The sequence below is a fragment of the Xenopus laevis genome, chromosome 8S (assembly GCF_017654675.1).
Source record: "Xenopus laevis strain J_2021 chromosome 8S, Xenopus_laevis_v10.1, whole genome shotgun sequence".
In the NCBI taxonomy this organism is placed as follows: Eukaryota; Metazoa; Chordata; class Amphibia; order Anura; family Pipidae; genus Xenopus; species Xenopus laevis.
The window spans coordinates 84,569,582-84,589,081 of NC_054386.1; the positions used below are offsets into that span (position 1 = coordinate 84,569,582).

A 19,500-nucleotide genomic window follows, 5' to 3' on the forward strand; every position below is an offset into this window, starting at 1 on the left:
CTCCCACCCCCACTTGCTTTCACGTGGACAAGAACGTGGATTTAGGACTTTGGCCAACCTTTGTACAAAGTGTGTTTTACACTCATAGAATTCCTGCTTTGAACAGGTATTGGTGTAAAACTTCTTTCATGTAGCCATACTCTGGATGTGTCCTTCTAATGGCGACTCTGGAACTCTTTAGGCACTGCTGACACCAAGAAGGATCCTTCCTTTTCTGTGTAATGTGACTGGAATAGCCCATGGATGAGGTAGGCTTCTGTAACTGTGTTTGTGCCGGGATTATTGATTATTTGACTGGCCTGACATCTACCCAACCCCCCCTGCTTAAAAAGTTACCCCCAGAATACAGTTTCATCATGGCAGTTATTTGTGCTCTTTGCTTGTGTTATCTTCCTTACCCTATGCTCCTCATCCCCCTTTTACCCCAGTGAGATAAGCCCCATGTGCTCAGACAGCTTGGGAGTTATGTATCACTAAACACTGATTGTCTGTAAATGTCACTACATACAGGAGGGATACTTTATTATAATAGACTCATGTGTCTGTATTAGGGTTGCCACCTGTCTGGTTTTGACCCGGACAGACTGTATTTTGAAGGGCTTCCCGGGTCAAAACTTCCTGCCCGGTTTTTCAAATAAGGAAAACTGGGCAGGATTCCCTATGATTGACACAGTGATCGGCCAATCTCCCCTCAGTGGCATGGACACGCCCCTATATGGCACTGGCCCCGCTACGTCACGGCCCCGCCCCCTGCCCAGTCTCCACTGGAGGAAATGGTGGCAACCCTAGTCTGTACATGCAGTAACCCTATTATGGAATCCCTTGACTATTTAGCTTTTGCTGAACTAGAACTTAAAGGGATTCTGTCATGATTTTTATGATGTCTTTTTTATCTCTAATTTACACTGTTTACATTGCAAAAAAAAAATCACTCTACAATATAAAATTTAATTCCTGAACCAGCAAGTGTGTTTTTTTTAGTTATAATATTGGTGTGTGGGCGCCATCTCAGGTAATTTTGCCTGATCATGTGCTTTCAGAAAGAGTCAGCACTTTAGGATGGAACTGCTTTCTGGCAGGCTGTTGTTTCTCCTACTCAATGTAACTGAATGTGTCACAGTGGGACCTGGATTTTACTATTGAGTGTCGTTCTTAGATCTACCAGGCAGCTGTTATCTTGTATTAGGGAGCTGCTATCTGGTTACCTTCCCATTGTTCTGTTGTTTGGCTGCTGGGGGGGAAAGGGAGGGGGTGATATCACTCCAACTTGCAGTACGGCAGTAAAGAGTGACTGAAGTTTATCAGAGCACAAGTCACATGCCTGGGGCAGCTGGGAAACTGACAATATGTCTAGCCTAATGTCAGATTTCAAAATTAAATATAAAAAAAATCTGTTTGCTCTTTTCAGAAATGGATTTCAGTGCAGATGCTGGAGCAGCACTATTAACTGATGCGTTTTGAAAAAAACTTTTTTCCCATGACAGTATCCGTTTAAAGGATGCTGGACGTTTCTTTTCCAACTTACTTGTGAGGGGGGATTGAATGTATATGGACATGATTAGTAGTAACATTCTAGAGATATATGCAACACTGTGGAAAAAGTTGCTGGAATTGTTTGCCAGGGGTTCCTTATGGCTGTGGGCAGCATGTGACCACACCAGAGAATGTCTGCTGAGAACCTGAAGGCTGATCCAGCTGTATGTGCTTTGGAGTGTGTGCCTTTGGGACGAGCCCCAGAAATGCCTGTGCGTTGCTGTTGTAGCCTGTGAGAGTGCAGTGTTAAAGGGGTTGTTCACTGTGTTAAAGTTTAGTATGTTATGGAGAGGGTTATTCTGAGACAATTTGCAATTGGTCTTCATTTTTTATTACTTGCAATTTTTGAGTTATTTAGCTTTTTATTCAGCAGCGCCCCAGTTTGTAGTTTCTGCAATCTGGTTGCTAGGGTCCAAATTCCCTTTGCAACAATGCATTGATTTGACTAAGAGACTGGAATATGAATAGGAGAGGCCTGAATAAGAACATAAGTGATAAAAAGTAGCAATAACAATAATTGTGCAGCCTTACTGAGCATTTGTTTTTAGAAGGGGTCAGTGACCTCCATTTGAAAGCTGGAAAGAGTCCACAGAAAAAGGCAAATAATTAAAATACTATAACATATGAATAAGGAAGGCCAATTGAAAAGTGGCTTAGACTTGGCCATTCTATAACATACTAAAAGTTAACTTAAAGGTGAACCACCCCTTTAATCACCACTAGTAGTACACTTCTCAGGTTTATTTCCTCACAGCCCTTAGCTACTCAGTAATCAGTTCTGTGTGACTTTGCCCTTCAAGAAACTTCATTGAGGCTTTCTGGAGCAATGACTGGTAACTCACAGGGAAATAGCTATACAACTTGTTTTCCTCACACTGAGCTGATCCTCCAGGGACTTTAGCATCAGAAGCTGAGTATTGTTGAGCTTGTTGACTTGAAATAAGCATCATCGTTGTTATTGGCTGCAAAAATCCATCTCTTTGATGTCCAGTCCCCATAGGCCAGTAGTAGAAATGAGCAAGGCTCATTTAGGTCTGTGTGACACTTTGTCTATCCCCCTAGCATATTTAAAGGAAAACTATGTCCCCAAAATGAATACATGGGAAACAGTAGAGAGGCCATTTTCTTGTTTGTTGACGTTTTGTTTTAGAGGAGATTATTTGTGCTATCTCCTTGGGTTAAGGGCAGACGCGAATATTCGGGGAGATTTAGTCACCCAGCGATAAGTTGCCTCTACTTCGGGGCGACTAATCTCCCTGAACTGCCTCCCGCCGTCTAGAATCTAAATCACCGGCAGGATGTTACTCTGAGCGCTTCGTTTTTCGAAGTCGTCCGAAGTTTCCTCGTGAGGCAACTTTGGGCGACTCCGGAAAACGAAGCGCACCATCCGATTTACATCCTAGCGGGCGGGAGGCAGTTCGGGGAGATTAGTCTTCCCGAAGAAGAGGAGATTTGTTGCTTGGCAACTAATCTCCCCGAATCTGAGTGTGTCTCTGCCCTTAGGGATGCCCTGGCTGAATGAACAGATCACTGTCTGCAAAACAAGAATGCCTTCAGTAGAAACCGCAAAAATGTGTCAGCCATTGTTCCCGTGTTTTCAAGTCGAGTAATATTTCTTTCCAGCAGCCCTCAGGGTGTAGCCAAACATCACCTGTTTCCATTTCACCTTGGAGCAGTTTCAGCAGTTCATTAATATATTTACGAGAATATGCAGCAAAATAACAACCCAAGGACATATAGACCTAAGTCTCAAATTAATTAAATATGCCAAATTCCGCATTGTATCATCATCTAGCTCATGGGCACCAATTGTTAAGCTCGTCAGTCGCTTATTGCCCATTTAGGATATGGAATGCCTGCAGAAGAAATAAAAAAATAACTAAATAATTTAACCCTTTTAGTGCTAGCTGATGTAGAACTTGGAAATTGCTTGGGTGACGAAAGGTTATAAAATTGTGCCATTGCTCTTATCTAGTGACAGCGAAGCCTTTGGAGAGAGGGTCCCGTGCAGGAGCCTTTGTGAAAAACAAAGGTGGGGGTTAAGTTCTCCTTTATGAGTCAGTTTAGCAGTTTTTTTTTTCAAAATAATCCAAGCTTTCTACAATGATAAGATATCATTAATAGTAATGTCAGGGGTTTGCTGAACAGTGTGATAGTATGTATAGGATTAGAAAGTATGTGCCATGTAGACTGGCTTTGGCTATTGCAAGTGCTGAGCGCAACATACTTCCTGCATTTTGTATGTCTTAAAAGTATTTAAAAATATATATATATATATATATTTTGTCGTTTTTGAACACTGTGTTCTTGCTTAGTTTATTCTGAAAAGGGACGGGCCGTGGGTCAACATGATTTCAATGACTTGTACTGAACATACATTTTACCTGTTGTTTACTCTATCCCCCATATGTAATAAAAGGCACTAAGTTTGTCCATGAGCAGCAACCCATGGCAACCAATAAGATGTATGCTTTTTAAACAGGTGACCAGTAAATGCAACCTGCTGATTGGTTGCTATGGGTTACTGCCCCTGGGCAAACTTAGTGCCTTTGTTACATAACCCCCTATGTGTTTTGTTATTTCTTGAGCTAATTTTTAGTTTGTAATCTCAGTTATCGGCTGTTTTTGTATGTAATCTGTATGTCAAATGAATAGCCCCATTTATTGTACAGTGCTGTACAGAATAAGTTGGTGCTTTATAAATATGTATTAATAATAATTAATAATAGTAATAATAATAATAATAGGGCAAACAGGGAAATTGAAGCTATTCCTTGTTTGCCCCTTGCGAGGTGGGTAATTAGATGACCAGTGTACAACCCCCACTGCCTTTCCCCTTTGTTGTGACTGTTTTGTTAGCAGGAGTCAATCCTGCAGGGGAAAACATGAACAGCTTCAATCTTCCTGTTTTTCCTGTTTAGCTAAAAAAAAGTAGCAAAAACCAATAGAGAAAAAGTTGTTTGACACAAGCCCTATTTATTCAGCTGATGCTTAAAAAGGGGGGTAAAAAACTGAGCAGTTACCTCTAAAACTGACAACCAAGGGCAGGTACCCCCTTGCTTTCACATGTGCAAGCCCTATACTGTGCTTTAAAAGGGCTTGGCTTCATTGAGACTATAATTCAATATTCTTCATTTATAGAGCAAGTCCTGGAAGAAACTGAAGAACATGGTCTATTGGTCACCGTTTGTGGTGTCCTTCAAGAAGCAGTACCCATGGATCCAACTGGCTGGACATGCGGGTGAGTAAATAAGTTCAGTAAATGTTGTGCAGGAAATAAATATTCTGCAGCTTCTTTATTTCCCTATTCTGTAATATGGATTTTATTCTTCCTTGTAGTTCTTAGCAAGAGCTCTCCTCCTGTAGCCAATGTAGATCGCATGCAGCACACATATATTAAAGGAGAAGGAAAGTCTGTTTGCACTTGGGGGTGCCAAATGTTAGGCACCCCCAAGTGATTGTATTGACTTACCTGAAACCCCGGGCTGGTGCTCCTATCAGCAGAAAACTGCACCGGCCTGGGGTTATACCAGTGAGCACCACGGAGAGATCTTCTTCCTGCTTCCTCTTTCTTCGAGCAGCAGCGCATGCACAGTAGAACAAAAAGCTGAACTTCAACTAAAAAGTCGGCTATTTCGTTCTACTGCGCATGCGTTTGCCACGGGGAAAAGAAGAAAGAAGAAGCCTGAAGAAGATCGCTCCGTGGTGCTCACTGGAATAACTCCGGGCCGGTGCAGTTTTCTGCTGGTAGGAGCACGGGGTTTCAGGTAAGTCAATACAATCACTTGGGGGTGCCTAACATTTGGCACCCCCAAGTGCAAACAGACTTTCCTTCTCCTTTAAACTGTTATACAGTTATATGGGCCTGCAATATTAACTTAAAGCTAGGGATGCACCAAATCCACTATTTTGGATTAGGCCGAACCCCGGAATCCTTCTTGAAAGATTTGGCCGAATCCCAAACCGAATCCTAATCCTAATTTGCATATGCAAATTAGGGGTTGGAAGCGAAAAACATCTTAGACGTCCTTGTTTTGTGACAAATAGTTACGCGATTTCCCTCCCGCCCCTAATTTGCATATGCAAATTCGGATTCAGTTCGTCAGGAAGAAGGATTCGTCCGAATCCTGCTGAAAAAGGCCGAATACCGAACCAAATCTTGGATCCCTACTTAAAGCAAAACCTTTTTGCACTAAAATGCTCCGCCTCGTCTGTCCTTTTGCTGGAGAAAATGCTGTTGTGCAGTTGAATGCTTTCTGTTCAGGTTTAGTGCACAGGATCAGTGCAATTGAGTTGTTATTATTATTATTATTCTATTGTTCTTTGTACAGCTATGGGATCTGTTATCCGTTGTCCAGAAAGCTAGTCTTCCATAGACTCCATTATCATAAAACAATCCAAATTTTTAAAATGAATTTCCTTTTTCTGTGTAATAATAAAACAGTAGCTTGTACTTGATCCCAACTAAAATATAATTATTATAAATAGCTTATTGGGATTATTTAATGTTTACATGATTTTCTAATAGACTTAAGGTATGAAGATCCAATTATGATCCAGAAAACCCCATTGTTGTTTAGCATTCACAGTAGTCCATGCACCTTGTGGAGCTTGCAATACATTAATTACATTTTATGGATATCCTCGAGAAAGCTTCAACTGGAAGCAAAAAAAAATCTCAAAAAAAAACCCCCAAAAACATTTGTCCCAATTGTGAATCCCCCTCCCCCCATGCTATTTGTATCAACGATTAACAGTTTATGTAGGTGTTCGAGCCCAGAGTTTGTGTAGAGCTCCAACAACCCACTGAATATAGAATTGCTAGAAATATTTCTGAATTTCCATTCTGATGTTTCACAAATCTGCCATACTATTCTTGCTTTAGTGAGACCAGTCGGTAAATAGTAGGCAAATACTGGGGTGATTGAGCTATGGTAGTTGTAGATTTAGGAAGTTTACATCTGATGTTGTTGCCTTGCAGGTAATTTTAAGGCCGGTGAATATGGGAAAATATTGAAAAAATTCTGTGAGAGCGAGCAACAGTGTCTGGTGGGACTGAACCGGGATATTCTGCGGCCGTTTGTTCCTGGTTATTATGGGGTGGTGGAGAAAGAAGGCGAGAACTACAACCAGATGGAAGACCTTTTGTCTGAGTTTGACTCCCCATCTATTATGGACTGCAAAATGGGTGTCAGGTAAGACACAGCAGGATAATTCCCATGGTCACCATGTTGATAAACCTCAACCTGAATCTTGCCTTTTAACCCCTATCCTAGAGGGGAATCTTCTTTGTAGCAAGTCAACTGGTGCATCTGTTATATGATGGTTATATTTTCCTCTGGTGGCCTCATCTGGAAGGATGTTTTGATATCATACAGTTCTTTATTTCTTTCTTCCTAACTTCTCTTTTTACTGTTCATCTCCCTATCTGTCTTCTTTGGTGCCTTTGATTTATGCTTCATTCTTTAGGACATATTTGGAAGAGGAGCTGGTTAAGGCTCAGGAAAAGCCCAAACTGAGAAAAGACATGTATGAGAAGATGATTGCTGTTGATCCCAACGCGCCCACTGAAGAGGAACACAGACAGAAGGCCATTTTAAAGCCACGGTACATGCAGTGGAGAGAGACCCTTAGCTCTACTGCTACCATGGGCTTTCGAATAGAAGGCATCAAGGTTAGTAAGGGGCCAAATATTAAAGCTGTATATTTGAAACTTAGTCTTGTTTGTCACAATGATATATACCAGCCCCCACCCCATTTTGTCTAGAGGAAAATGGTTATCACTTTAAGGGCAGAGACACACTCAGATTCAGGGAGATTAATCACCCAGCAACAAATCTCTTCTTCGGGGCAACTAATCTCCCCAAACTGCCTCCTACTGGCTAGAATGTAAATCGCCGGCGGGATGCCAATCGGTGTGCTTCGCGCAGGGGCGCTCCACCAATGAGGCGAGTTGAGGCACTCGCCTCAGGCGGCAGGCCCCCCTTTTCAACCCGGAAATTCGGCTCTTCTAGTCCAGAGAGCGCAATTGTGTTCTCTGCACTAGCGACGTGGACCACCCCCGACCCCTCCGGTGCAACGTGGACCGACCCCCTCGGGCACTGAAGAGGTGAGTGCCGTGGAGAGGGGTGGGGCAGCAAAAGGAAGGTTGCCTCAGGCGGCAAAATTACCAACATCACCCCTGGCTTCACGAGAAAACTTCGGGCGACTTTGGAAAACAAATCGCTCCGAGTGCCACCCCGCCGTCGATTTATATTCTAGCCAGTGGGAGGCAGTTTGGGAGATTAGTCGCGCCAAAGAAGAGTCGATTTATCGCCGGGCGACTAATCTCCCCAAATGTAAACAATTTAGATTCTAGCTGGCAGGAGGCAGTTGGGGAGATTAGTTGCCTCGAAGAAGAGTCGATTTATCGCAGGGCGACTAATCTCCCCGAATCTGAGTGATTTCGATTCTAGCTGGCGGGAGGCAGTTCGGGGAGATTAATCATCCCGAAGAAGAGGCGATTTATCGCGAGCAACTAATCTCCCCGAATCTGAGCGTGTGTCTCTGCCCTAAGAAGTGATACAAATGTGTGCCATAGACCTACTTATGTTTTTATAAAAATATTTTGTTGCATCACATGTGCTATTATTTCTGGTGGCTGCAGAAATCTTTATTTGATGTAATAAATTATACATTAAGGAGTAGCATTAATCTTCGACTCTAGTGTTATAATGGCAGTTCAGTCTTTTTTATTAAAAGGTTAGAGGTCTAGGAACATATGGGATTATCCAACATAGCAAATAAGTGCTGCCCTTCCCCACACCCCCCAACATCATATTACAACGTATTTCATATTACATATGAACGTTCCTTTGAGTGTAAATAAAATATTTTTCCATTTTCTGTCCACCAGAGAGCAGATGGATCGTGCGACACAAACTTTAAGAAAACAAGGTGCAAAGAGCAAGTGATCAGTGCAATGAGAGACTTTGTGGATGGAAACAAGAATATTTTAGTAAGTATTTTGAAAAGTTGGCTACAAATGGTCACTAGGTTTCTACCTGCAAAAGCTGGTTTGAAAGCACATTGCCTCTTTTAATACATGGGATCAAGCTGCCAGGTGTTGCAAAGGTTTTACCTACACATGGATAGCTCCATAGCACACAGATTTCAGAGGATTGGCCCATTTTAGTTGCTGAAGGGGCATCTAACAATTTTATTAAATAGCTCTCTCTGGGTCTGAAACTCATGGCTACTGCTCACCTATGCTACCAGTATCCTTGAAATTAAAGTTCAGCAAAATATGCAATACCCTGACATGGTTAGTACATAATGCGTGTAAATCATTTACATGGTTCTCTTGTTTAGGTAGGGTCACTTAGAATTTTATATATATATATATATATATACATGTAGAACAGGACAGCTCCCACCTTCAATTAAAGCTACCTTGTAGCTGCCCCTGTGCCCAGAGTAGAATGCAGATACAAAAAGAACAAAAAACCAGCACCAGGGGTCTTTGCAGTGAAGAAAAATTGTATTGTTACATTAGTATGTATAACCGACGTTTCGGTCCCTCTTGGGACCTTTATCATATAATAATGTAACAATACAAGTTTTCTTCACTGCAAAGACCCCTGGTGCTGGTTTTTTGTTCTTTTTATATATATATATATATATATATATATATATATATATATATATATATATATATATAGATATAGATATAGATATAGATATAGATATAGATATAGATATAGATATAGATATAGATATATAGATAGATATAGATATATAGATAGATATATATATAGATATATAGATATATAATATAAACATTAAGATCTTGTTTCTCATGGGAAACCATGTTTTTTTCAAAATGCATCAGTTAATAGTGCTGCTTCAGCAGAATTCTGCACTGAAATCCAGTTTTCAAAAGAGTTAACACATTTTTTTATATTTAATTTTTAAATCTGACATGGGGACAAGATATATTGTCAGTTTCCCAGCTGCCCCCAGTCATGTTACTTGTGTTCTGTGTTCTGTGTTCAGTCACTCTTTACTGCTGTACTGCAAGTTAGAGTGATATCCCCCCCCCCCCATCAGCCTAACAACAGAACAATGGGAAGGTAACTAGATAGCAGCTCCCTAACACAAGATAACAGCTGCCTGGTAGATATAAGAACAACACTCAATAGAAAAATCCAGGTCCCACTGTGACACATTCAGTTACATTGAGTAGGAGAAACAACAGCCTGCCAGAAAGCAGTTCCATCCTAACGTGCTGGCTCTTTCTGAAAGCACATGACCAGGCAAAATGACCTGAGATGGCTCCTACACACCAATATTACAACTAAAAAAAATACACTTGCTGGTTCAGGAATGAAATTTTATATTGTAGAGTGAATTATTTGCAGTGTAAATAGTGTAAATTAGAAATAAAGATCATGACAGAATCCCTTTAACCTCCCAGCATGTGTTCAACTAAAGGGGGCCATACACTATAATATCTGCTCGTTTGGAGAGGTCGCCAAATGAGCGGATTTTTCCCCGATATCACCACCAACAGAGGTTAAGCCGAATGTTTGGCCCTAGGGTCGTATGATCGGATTACAACGAAGAGACCCGGCGCCAACGGGCAGAGATCCGTTGGAAGCCCCCTTACACTGGCAGATAAACTGCTGAATTGGTCTAAAGGACCGGTATCGGCAGCTTTAATCTGCCCGTGTGTGGCCACCTTTAGATGATGCTGGTGGTTGTAGTCAAGTAACATCTGGGGACCCAAAGTTTAAACACAAGGCATTAAGAACTGGTGTGTGGTGGTGTGACTGGTGTGTTTCCAGATATCTAAGCTACTGCTTAGGCAAGCTCATGCCATCTGTTTAAATCATTAGTTTCACTTCTAAAGGTCCCAATACACGGGCCAATATGAGCTACAGAGAGCTTATTGGACAGTGTATAGGACCCTCCAATGGGCTTCCCCAATCGATATCTAGCCATAAATCGCCAGATGTAAATCGGCGCTCATTGGGCCCTATGGTCCAGGATCAGATCAGCCAGATATTGCCCGAGGTCACCAAACCAGCAGATCTCTGTATGTATGGCCACCTTAGGTGTTCAAAGTATTTCTTTGCACTGTGACAGAGCTCATTGTAGCACCTTACTTGATGCTTATTTCTTTCATTCACAGAGAAAATATCTGGTGCGATTAAAAGAGCTTAGAACGGCGCTGGAAAAATCTGAGTTTTTTAAATCACATGAGGTTTGTACTGATGCAATTCCTGCTTTTCCTATCTTTGAATTAAGTAAGCTTTATCAGAAAGGTCTATATAAATACGCCAGTAAACCCTCAAAGTAATGCTGCTCTGATTCCTGGATACTGTCATGGGAAAACGTGTTTTTTTTTTTCAAAACGCATCATTTAATAGTGCTGCTCCTGCAGAATTCTGCACTGAAATCCATTTCTCAAAAGAGAAAGCATTTTTTTTCATATTTAATGTTGAAATCTGACATGGGGCTAGACATATTGTCAGTTTCCCAGCTGCCCCAGTCATGTGACTTGTGCTCTGATAAACTACAATCACTCTTTACTGCTGTACTGCAAGTTGGAGTGATATCACCTCCTCCCCTTTCCCCCCAGCAGACTAACAAAAGAACAATGGGAAGGTAACCAGATAGCAGCTCCCTAAAGGTCCCCATAGATGCAAAGATTTCTCTTGCCGAATGACCGATTTTAGCGAAATCCGACCAATCCTTTTAGCGGTTAGTGGGATTCAAACGATCGAACATCTTATGATTTTTTGGCCGACATCTGTCAGGAAATTGATCGGCCAGGTTAAAAAATCTTTATCGGTCCCAGTGCAATGTATCTATGTTTGCAGGGCCAAGCAGGCAGCTCCCCTTTGTTTTCCTGGCAAATTGGTCTTTTTAGTTGATGGATAATTTGTACGATCGTTCCGAAATAATCGTGGTCTCACGATGATGATCGGATCTTTTAAAAATCTCAACATCTATGGCCGGCTTAAGTGTGGCCATACACGGGCAGATTAAAGCTGCCGATATCGGTCCTTTAGACTCATTCAACAGTTTATCTGCCCATGTGTGGGGGCTCCCAACGGGTCCTCCTGATCGATATCAGTCCAAAAATTGGGCAGATATCGATCGGTCAAGTTTTTTTTGTACGATCCAGGACTGCATCGGCTAGTTAATGCGGCCCTGTGACCTGTCTGAGGCAATTCGTAGAATTGTAATCCGATCGGCCCCAGGGCCAAACGTTCTGATTCATCCTATATCATCCAAACGTTTGTGAGCTTATCAGGTTAAGATCCGCTCGTTTGGCGACCTTGCCAAACTTGCAGATCTTATAGTGTATGGCCACCTTAACACAAGATAACAGCTGCCTGGCAGATCTAAGAACAGCACTCAATAGTAAAATCCAGGTCCCATTGTGACACATTCAGTTACATTGAGTAGGAGAAACAACAGCCTGCCAGAAAGCAGTTCCATCCTAAAGTGCTGGCTCTTTCTGAAAGCACATGACGAGGCAAAATGACCTGAGATGGCGCCTACACACCAATATTACATATTACAACTAAAAAATACACTTGCTGGTTCAGGAATGAAATTTAATAGTGTAGAGTGAATTATTTGCAGTGTAAACAGTGTAATTTAGAAATAAAAACTACATCCTAAAAATCACAACAGAATCCCTTTAATTCTGCATAATTATTATTGTTAATCACAGCAGAGATTGTGCTCATTATGTCCTTTCCCCAGGTTGTCGGAAGCTCTCTTCTGTTTGTCCACGATTCCTCCAAGCAAGCAAAGGTCTGGATGATTGACTTTGGGAAGACTGTTCGACTCCCGTGTACACAGGTGTTAAACCATCGTACCCCCTGGGTGGAGGGGAATCGTGAAGATGGATACTTATGGGGGTTAGACAACCTGATCAACATTTTTACTGAAATGGTGGAGGAATAGACGTTTAAATCTTGCGTTCTTCTACTGGAAGTGATCCACGGACCATAACCTGCGACTGTTGTCAGAATACGGACTGAAGTCTTCCCAATATTCTTCTAGAGAGGCTGCTGGCAGGCAAGTCACGTGGATTTCCGAATCTCAAGCAAGGACAAGATTTTTGGGGAATGGATTTGTAGGTGTTTTATAACGTTCTATTTATGCCTGTATATTCTCAAGAGAACACAACACTGGATAGATTGTACCCACAGTACAGCTTTAAAGCTATTTGTGGAACAAGGATTCCGAGAATTTTTGTGTATATTTTTTATTACCGCAAACCAAATACGAAACTCTGATTTATGCCGTATTTTATTATGTTTTTAATGGTTCAACTTTATAATTGGGAGGAAGGGTGGCATGGACTTGTTTTTTATTTTTTATTTAACAATGTACAGTGGAAGCAGAGTTTTTATTGTTTTTTTTTAAAAAAATCACATTTGTTTTCATGCTTAACCAAAGAGACCATACAAATTACAGGTGGACAGCAGTAAACGCTCTGCCGTGTTGGATAATGTAAACAACTCGTATGGTGGACTGATAGGGGCATATTTATCAAGGGTCAAATTTCGAATTGAAAAAGACCAACCAAAATTAAGTCAGTTTTTTTTTTGTCTAATTGGTACGTTTTCGATTGAATAGGTCTGCATTCAGCCGAATTTGAATCGAAGGAATAGTGCATTTGATCGAATTCGATTCAAATTTTTCCCAAAAAAAAACCTTACATTTTTTCAGAGTCCACCAATTGATTCCAAATAGGTTCTAGGAGGTCCCCTATAGGCTAAAACAGCAATTTGTCAGGTTTTAGATGGTGAATGGCGAATGACATGGTAATTTTTGATATTCGAATTTTTGAATTTGTTTCAATTCAAATCAAATTTGGTACTATTCCCTAGTCGAAGTACACAAAAAATAACTAGAAATTAGAATTTGTTTTCATTCGAAAATTCAGCTCGACCTTTGATAAATCTGCCCTATAGTGTGTGTGTGTGAGATCAAGCCTTAAAGGGATACTGTCATGTGAAAAAATGTTTTTTTCAAACTGCATCAGTTAATAGTGCTGCTTCAGCAGAATTCTGCACTGAAATCCGTTTTCTCAAAAGAGCAAACAGATTTTTTATATTTAATCTAAAAATCTGACATGGGCTAGACATATTGTTAGTTTCCCAGCTGCCTCCAGTCATGTGACTTGTGCTCTGATAAAACTTCAGTAACACTTTACTGCTGTACTGCAAGTTGGAGGGTTATCACCCCCTCCCTTTCCCCCCAGCAGCCTAAACATGGAATAATGGGAAGGTAACCAGATAGCAGCTCCCTAACACAAGAAAAAAGCTGCCTGGTAGATCTAAGAACAGCACTCAATAGTAAAATCCAGGTCCCACTGTGACACATTCAGTTACATTGAGAAGGAGAAACAACAGCCTGCCAGAAAGCAGTTCCATCCTAAAGTGCTGGATCTTTCTGAAAGTACATGACCAGGCAAAATGACCTGAGATGTCGCCTACACACCAATATTACAACTAAAAAATACACAGGAATGACATTTTATATTGTAGAGTGAATTATTTGCAGTGTAAACAGTGTAATTTAAGAAATAAAAACCACATCATAAAAATCATGACAGAATCCCTTTAATGAAATGGTAGAATCCTTTTTCATTCATAAAGATATACAGGTATGGGACCCATTAACCGGAAACCCATTATCCAGAAAGTTCCGAATTATGGAAAGGCTGTCTCCCATAGACTCCATTTTATCCAAATAATCCAGATTTTTTTTACAAATGATTTCCTTTTTCTCTGTAATAATAAAACAGTAGCTTGTACTTGATCCCAACTAAGATATAATTAATCCTTATTGGAAGCAAAACCAGCCTCTTGGGTTTATTTAATGTTTATATGATTTTCTAGTAGACTTAAGGCATAAAGATCCAAATTACGGAAAGATCCGTTATCCGGAAAACCACGGGTCCTGATCATTCTGGATAACCGGTCCCATACCTGTATAGCTAGTGTGGGGTGGCTCTCAAGATGCAGGGGAGATGCAAGGGTGTTGGAATTCAGAACCAGCTTAGAAATAACAGGAAAGACATCTCAATATATCTGTATTGCTCACAGCTGTCTGGTTCCCATGCCAGTACATAGTGCCAGATGGATTATTGTGCAGTACAAATGGAACTTACTGATTTCACTGAATAAAATCCACAAAAACAGCAGTCTGCTCTCTGCCTTGGTGCCTTAATTTGTTTGCAAATTACATTATACCATGTGTTTCTTTTCGGCATTAAATGACTCCTCCACTTGGGTTGAAATGGGGATTATGTACAGGTTACTTTCTGATCTGTACCTGGCATTGTACGAAAAGGAGCATATATACAATATATACTGTAGGAAAAGGAGCATACAGTATATATACACTATATAGGAAAAGGAGCATATATTTATATATATATATATATATATATATATATATATATATATATATATATATATATATATATATACAATATATACTGTAGGAAAAGGAGCATATATACAATATATAGGAAAAGGAGCAAATATATACAATATATACTGTAGGAAATGGAGCATATATAAAATATATAGTAAAAGGGGCAAATATACAATATATAGGAAAAGGAGCAAATATATATATATATATATATATATATATACGATATATACTGTAGGAAAAGGAGCAAATATATACATTATATACTGTAGGAAAAGGAGTATATATATATATATATAATATATAGTAAAAAGAGCATACAGTATATACAATATATAGTAAAAAGAACATACTTGACTTGTAGGTCGCTCTGAACAGATGGTCTTTAAAGTTTAATGGCGGGGGGGGATCACAAATATTTGTCTCTCATCCTGGGGATCATGTTTGGGATGGGGTCTAAGGGGGCATCAGCATGTGCTGTATTTAGGGTTGCCCCCTTTTAGTTCTGGCCCTACCTGCTGATGATGTAGCGGGAGGGGGCGGGCCAGAAAGGGGTGGGGTTGTGACGTTTCAGAGGCGGAGTTGTGATGTTTCGGAGTCACTAGATTTCGGTACTGGTTTGGCCAGGAAGGGACTGCAATGATTGGATTAGGTGAGTAGAGGAGCAGAGAGGGGCAGACATGGGGCAGATTTTAGATGGGCCAGGGGTAGAACAATATGGATTACAAATTTATTGGCTAATACATTGACGGCAAATTTGTTATACTTGCAGCGGCCTTGGCTGGTATTTTACTGGCTAGGCTACTGAAATACTGGCCAGGAGGCAACCCTAGCTGTATTGTGGTGTGAATAAAGTCAGCCTCAGTTCAGAAATCCATGGAAGCAAATGCTAGAGAACAAAGTGATGAATAATTGCAACTCTTAGAAACATGATGATAACATGAATCTACTGACATCTGAAAATGTGCAACTGTGCATTCTTGGCCTGACATTCCCCCTGGATGCGGAGAGGCAGATGCTGTGCCTTACTGAGATTCTGGAATATGAGTCCGATGGCAACGGATTGAGGTTTTCATCCTGGTGGAGACACGTGTGTGACATTGGCCCTAGTGGTCTCTTACAAACAGGGCAGCCGACAGGGGGGAGAGTTGCAGGGGGCCCTGACCACACCACACTTACTTGATTAGCCGGGGCCCCCATCTTTCTGAGAGCTAATGACTTCGGGAGGGCATGGACGTTTAAGGGGTCCTGGCCAACAATTTTCTTATAATGTGGGGGGGCTGGCCACCAATTTTGGCCATCAATTTTTTTTTCTCATGTGGGGTCCTAGCCACCAATATTTTTTATGGGGGGGGCCCTGGCCACAAATGTTTTTTATGGGGGGCCCTGACCACCAATATCTTTTTATTAACATGTGGGAACCCTAGCCTCCTATATTTTTTTTTGTTTTTCTACTGTGTGGTGGGGAAGGCGGACCTGTAGGTGGGGCTTGTGGTGGGTGCAGCCCAGGGGGCCCAGGAAATTTTGCTTTATGGGGCCCTGCAATTTCTGATGGCGGTCCTGCTTACAAAGCACTTGTGTCTGAATACTTCAGCTATCAGACAAGGTTGTCTATGAAGGTTCTCATTCATCCACGTCATGGTATATCTCTATAGTAATAAGTCAAATCAACTGGACCTGCTGTGTATATTTTTTTTTTTTTGACAGTCATATGACTGGCACTTCAATATTTCACTCAAAAAAATGTTTTTTAAGTTTAGGGGGCAGATTTATTTATGGTCGAATATCGAGGGTTAATTAACCCTCGATATTTGACTGGCGAATGTAAATCCTTCGAAGTCGAAGGATTTACCGAAATTCGTACGAAAAATTATTAAATCCTTCGGATCGTTCGATTCGAAGGATTTTAATCCATAGATCGAACAATTTTTCGACCAAAAAAAGATTGCAAATCCTATGGGGACCTTCCCCATAGGCTAACATTGACTTCGGTAGGTTTTAGGTGGCGAACTAGGGGGTCGAAGTTTTTTTTTAAAGAGACAGTACTTCGACTATCGAATGGTCGAATGATTTTTAGTTTGAATCATTCGATTCAAAGTCGTAGGTCGAAGTAGCCCATTTGATGGTCGAAGTAGCCAAAAAAAACCATTTGAAATTCGCTTATTGTATGATATAAATTGCCTAATGGGTTTACCGATGTGATATAATATTGTTGTACCATTGTGCAAATACAATTCATTTTGAAATACCACCTTATTTGTGAATTTACTCTTCGGTAATGTTCGGGAAGTAAGTGCCATATTGGCGCATGCGCATTTGGAGCAATTTTCTGTTTTGCGACAACTGCGCATGCGTCGAAAGTCACGAAAATTGCACAAGTGCCCCTCCCATTCCAAAGATTAGCGAAAAGCTGAAAGATGGCTGCCGTGAACTCCGCTGGACAGAATCTGCACTGAGGGGTTAACAGTTCGGGGCATTTGCTAGGGGTAGTAGCTAGGTTGAAGGGTAGGGGGTAGGGTTTTTTAACTTTAGGGTTGAATTCTCCTTTAAGGATTATTTCTTAGTTGGGATCAAGTACCAGGTACTGTTTTATTATTACAGCCAAAAAGGAAATCATTTTTAAAAATTTGGATAAAATTTGAACTGATGTGATAGATTTGAGGAAATAAAATGGTGACGCTGTAAAAGCATTCCTCCCAACTGTCCTGTTTATAGAGGGACAGTCCCTCTTTTGACAGCTCAACCCGCAGTCCCTCGTTTGTACTTGGAAGTCCAGATTTCTCTGCACTGAACAGGCAGAAAAAGAAATAAAGTTTCTAACTTAATTGGCTTTTGGCAGAGAACCCAGAACAGCCACAGCTGCAGATAAGATACTTTTGTAACAATTTTGAGATAAGCAAATGAGTGTAACAATATAAGATAACAGGTCCCTTGGGAGAAGTTCGACTCACAGCTTAAAGGGCAATTCACCTTCATTAGCAAAACTGTAATAACTGGAAAAAAAAACCAGAAATATGTTCAAACTTTCATAACCTGCCAATTTTTGTAAAACAAACATGGTAATTAGTGGGTGTGGCCACAAAAATGGGCATGGTCAACTTTTTTGTCCCTCTTTTTATTTCCAAAATGTTGGGAGGTATGTGAAAGTCTGTTCCAGGCAGACGTAAATGGATACAGTCTGTGCTATAGCTTAAACATGGAACTCAGACAGACGTCGCAGTAAGGAGCCATGAGATTTTTTATTATTTCTGGCTGAAGTGGTGTAACCTTTACACATTCAGAGTTATTCAGAACAGTGCTGGACTCTCCCTTTGTTGTTTTAAGGAAAACTTTATCCCCAAAAACAGTTTATTATATATATATATATAGATATATATATATATATATATATATATATATATGTATATATATAAAACAGCAGTTCTCGTGTGGTGCATTACCTTCCTGGAAATTGTTATTAAAGGAAAACTTTACCCCCAAAATGAATACTTAAGCAACAGATAGTTTGCATCATATTAAGTGGCATATTAAAGAATCTCACCAAAATGGTATAAATATTTAAATATTGCCCGTTTACATATCTTGCCTTGAACCACCATTTCGTGATGGTCTGTGTGCTGCCTCAGAGATCACCTGACCAGAAATACTGCAACTCTAAGGGGCAGATTTACTAAGGGGTCAAAGTGAATTTTCAAAGTTAAAAACTTCGAATTTCAAGCTATTTTTTGGGTACTTCGACCATCGAATAGGCCTAAATTCGACTTCGACTCAAAGTGAAAATACTTAGACTATTCGATAATCTAAGTACTGTCTCTTTAAAAAAACTTCGACTTCGACACTTCGCCACCTTAAACCTGCTGAATTGCTATGTTAGCCTATGGGGACCTCCTAGAACATATACCCAACATTTGGCTACGTTTTTAGAAGTCGAAGTCGTTCAAATTGTTCGATTCAAGGTACGATCGTAGTACGATCGCATAATGTTAAAAATACTTCGAATGTCAAAGTAACCTATTCGATGGTCGAATTTCGAAGTTTTTTGCACTTCAGAATTCGACCCTTGATAAATATGCCCCCAACTGTAACAAGAAGTGTGGAAGCAAAAGGCAGAATTATGTCTGTCACATGGAAACTTTGGACGACTTCGGAAAACGAGTCGTTCCTTCTGCCACCACCCTAAATCTGCCTGTATATGGGCACCGTAACGGTGGTGAGCGCTAATTTCACACTTTGATAAATCTGCCCCTTGATGTAATAGTACTATCAAAGCACCTCAGTTCAAATATGCAGGGTCAACAGCCGGGCCTGTAATTAAACAAAGTGAAATCCACATATTAAGAGCTCTGCATCCCCACTTTAAAGGGGTACTGTCATGGGAAGACATATTGTCAATTTCCCAGCTGCCCCAAGTCATGTGACTTGTGCTCTGATAAACTTCAATCACTCTTTACTGCTGTACTGCAAGTTGGAGTGATATCACCCCCCTCCCTTTTCCCCCCAGCAGCCAAACAAAAGAAC

General features: G+C 40.6%; 1 protein-coding gene across 1 annotated transcript in view; it reads left to right on the forward strand.

The window, feature by feature from the left end:
* itpkc.S (inositol-trisphosphate 3-kinase C S homeolog) overlaps positions 1 to 13,084 on the forward strand; it is a 30,876-nt gene extending 17,792 nt beyond the window's left edge. The window contains 6 exon segments of the mRNA XM_018233316.2: positions 4,675 to 4,774; positions 6,515 to 6,728; positions 7,003 to 7,207; positions 8,429 to 8,530; positions 10,706 to 10,777; positions 12,292 to 13,084. Coding sequence (XP_018088805.1) covers positions 4,675 to 4,774; positions 6,515 to 6,728; positions 7,003 to 7,207; positions 8,429 to 8,530; positions 10,706 to 10,777; positions 12,292 to 12,495 — 897 coding nt within the window. The 3' untranslated portion in view covers positions 12,496 to 13,084.
* The last annotated feature ends 6,416 nt before the right edge of the window (positions 13,085 to 19,500 follow it).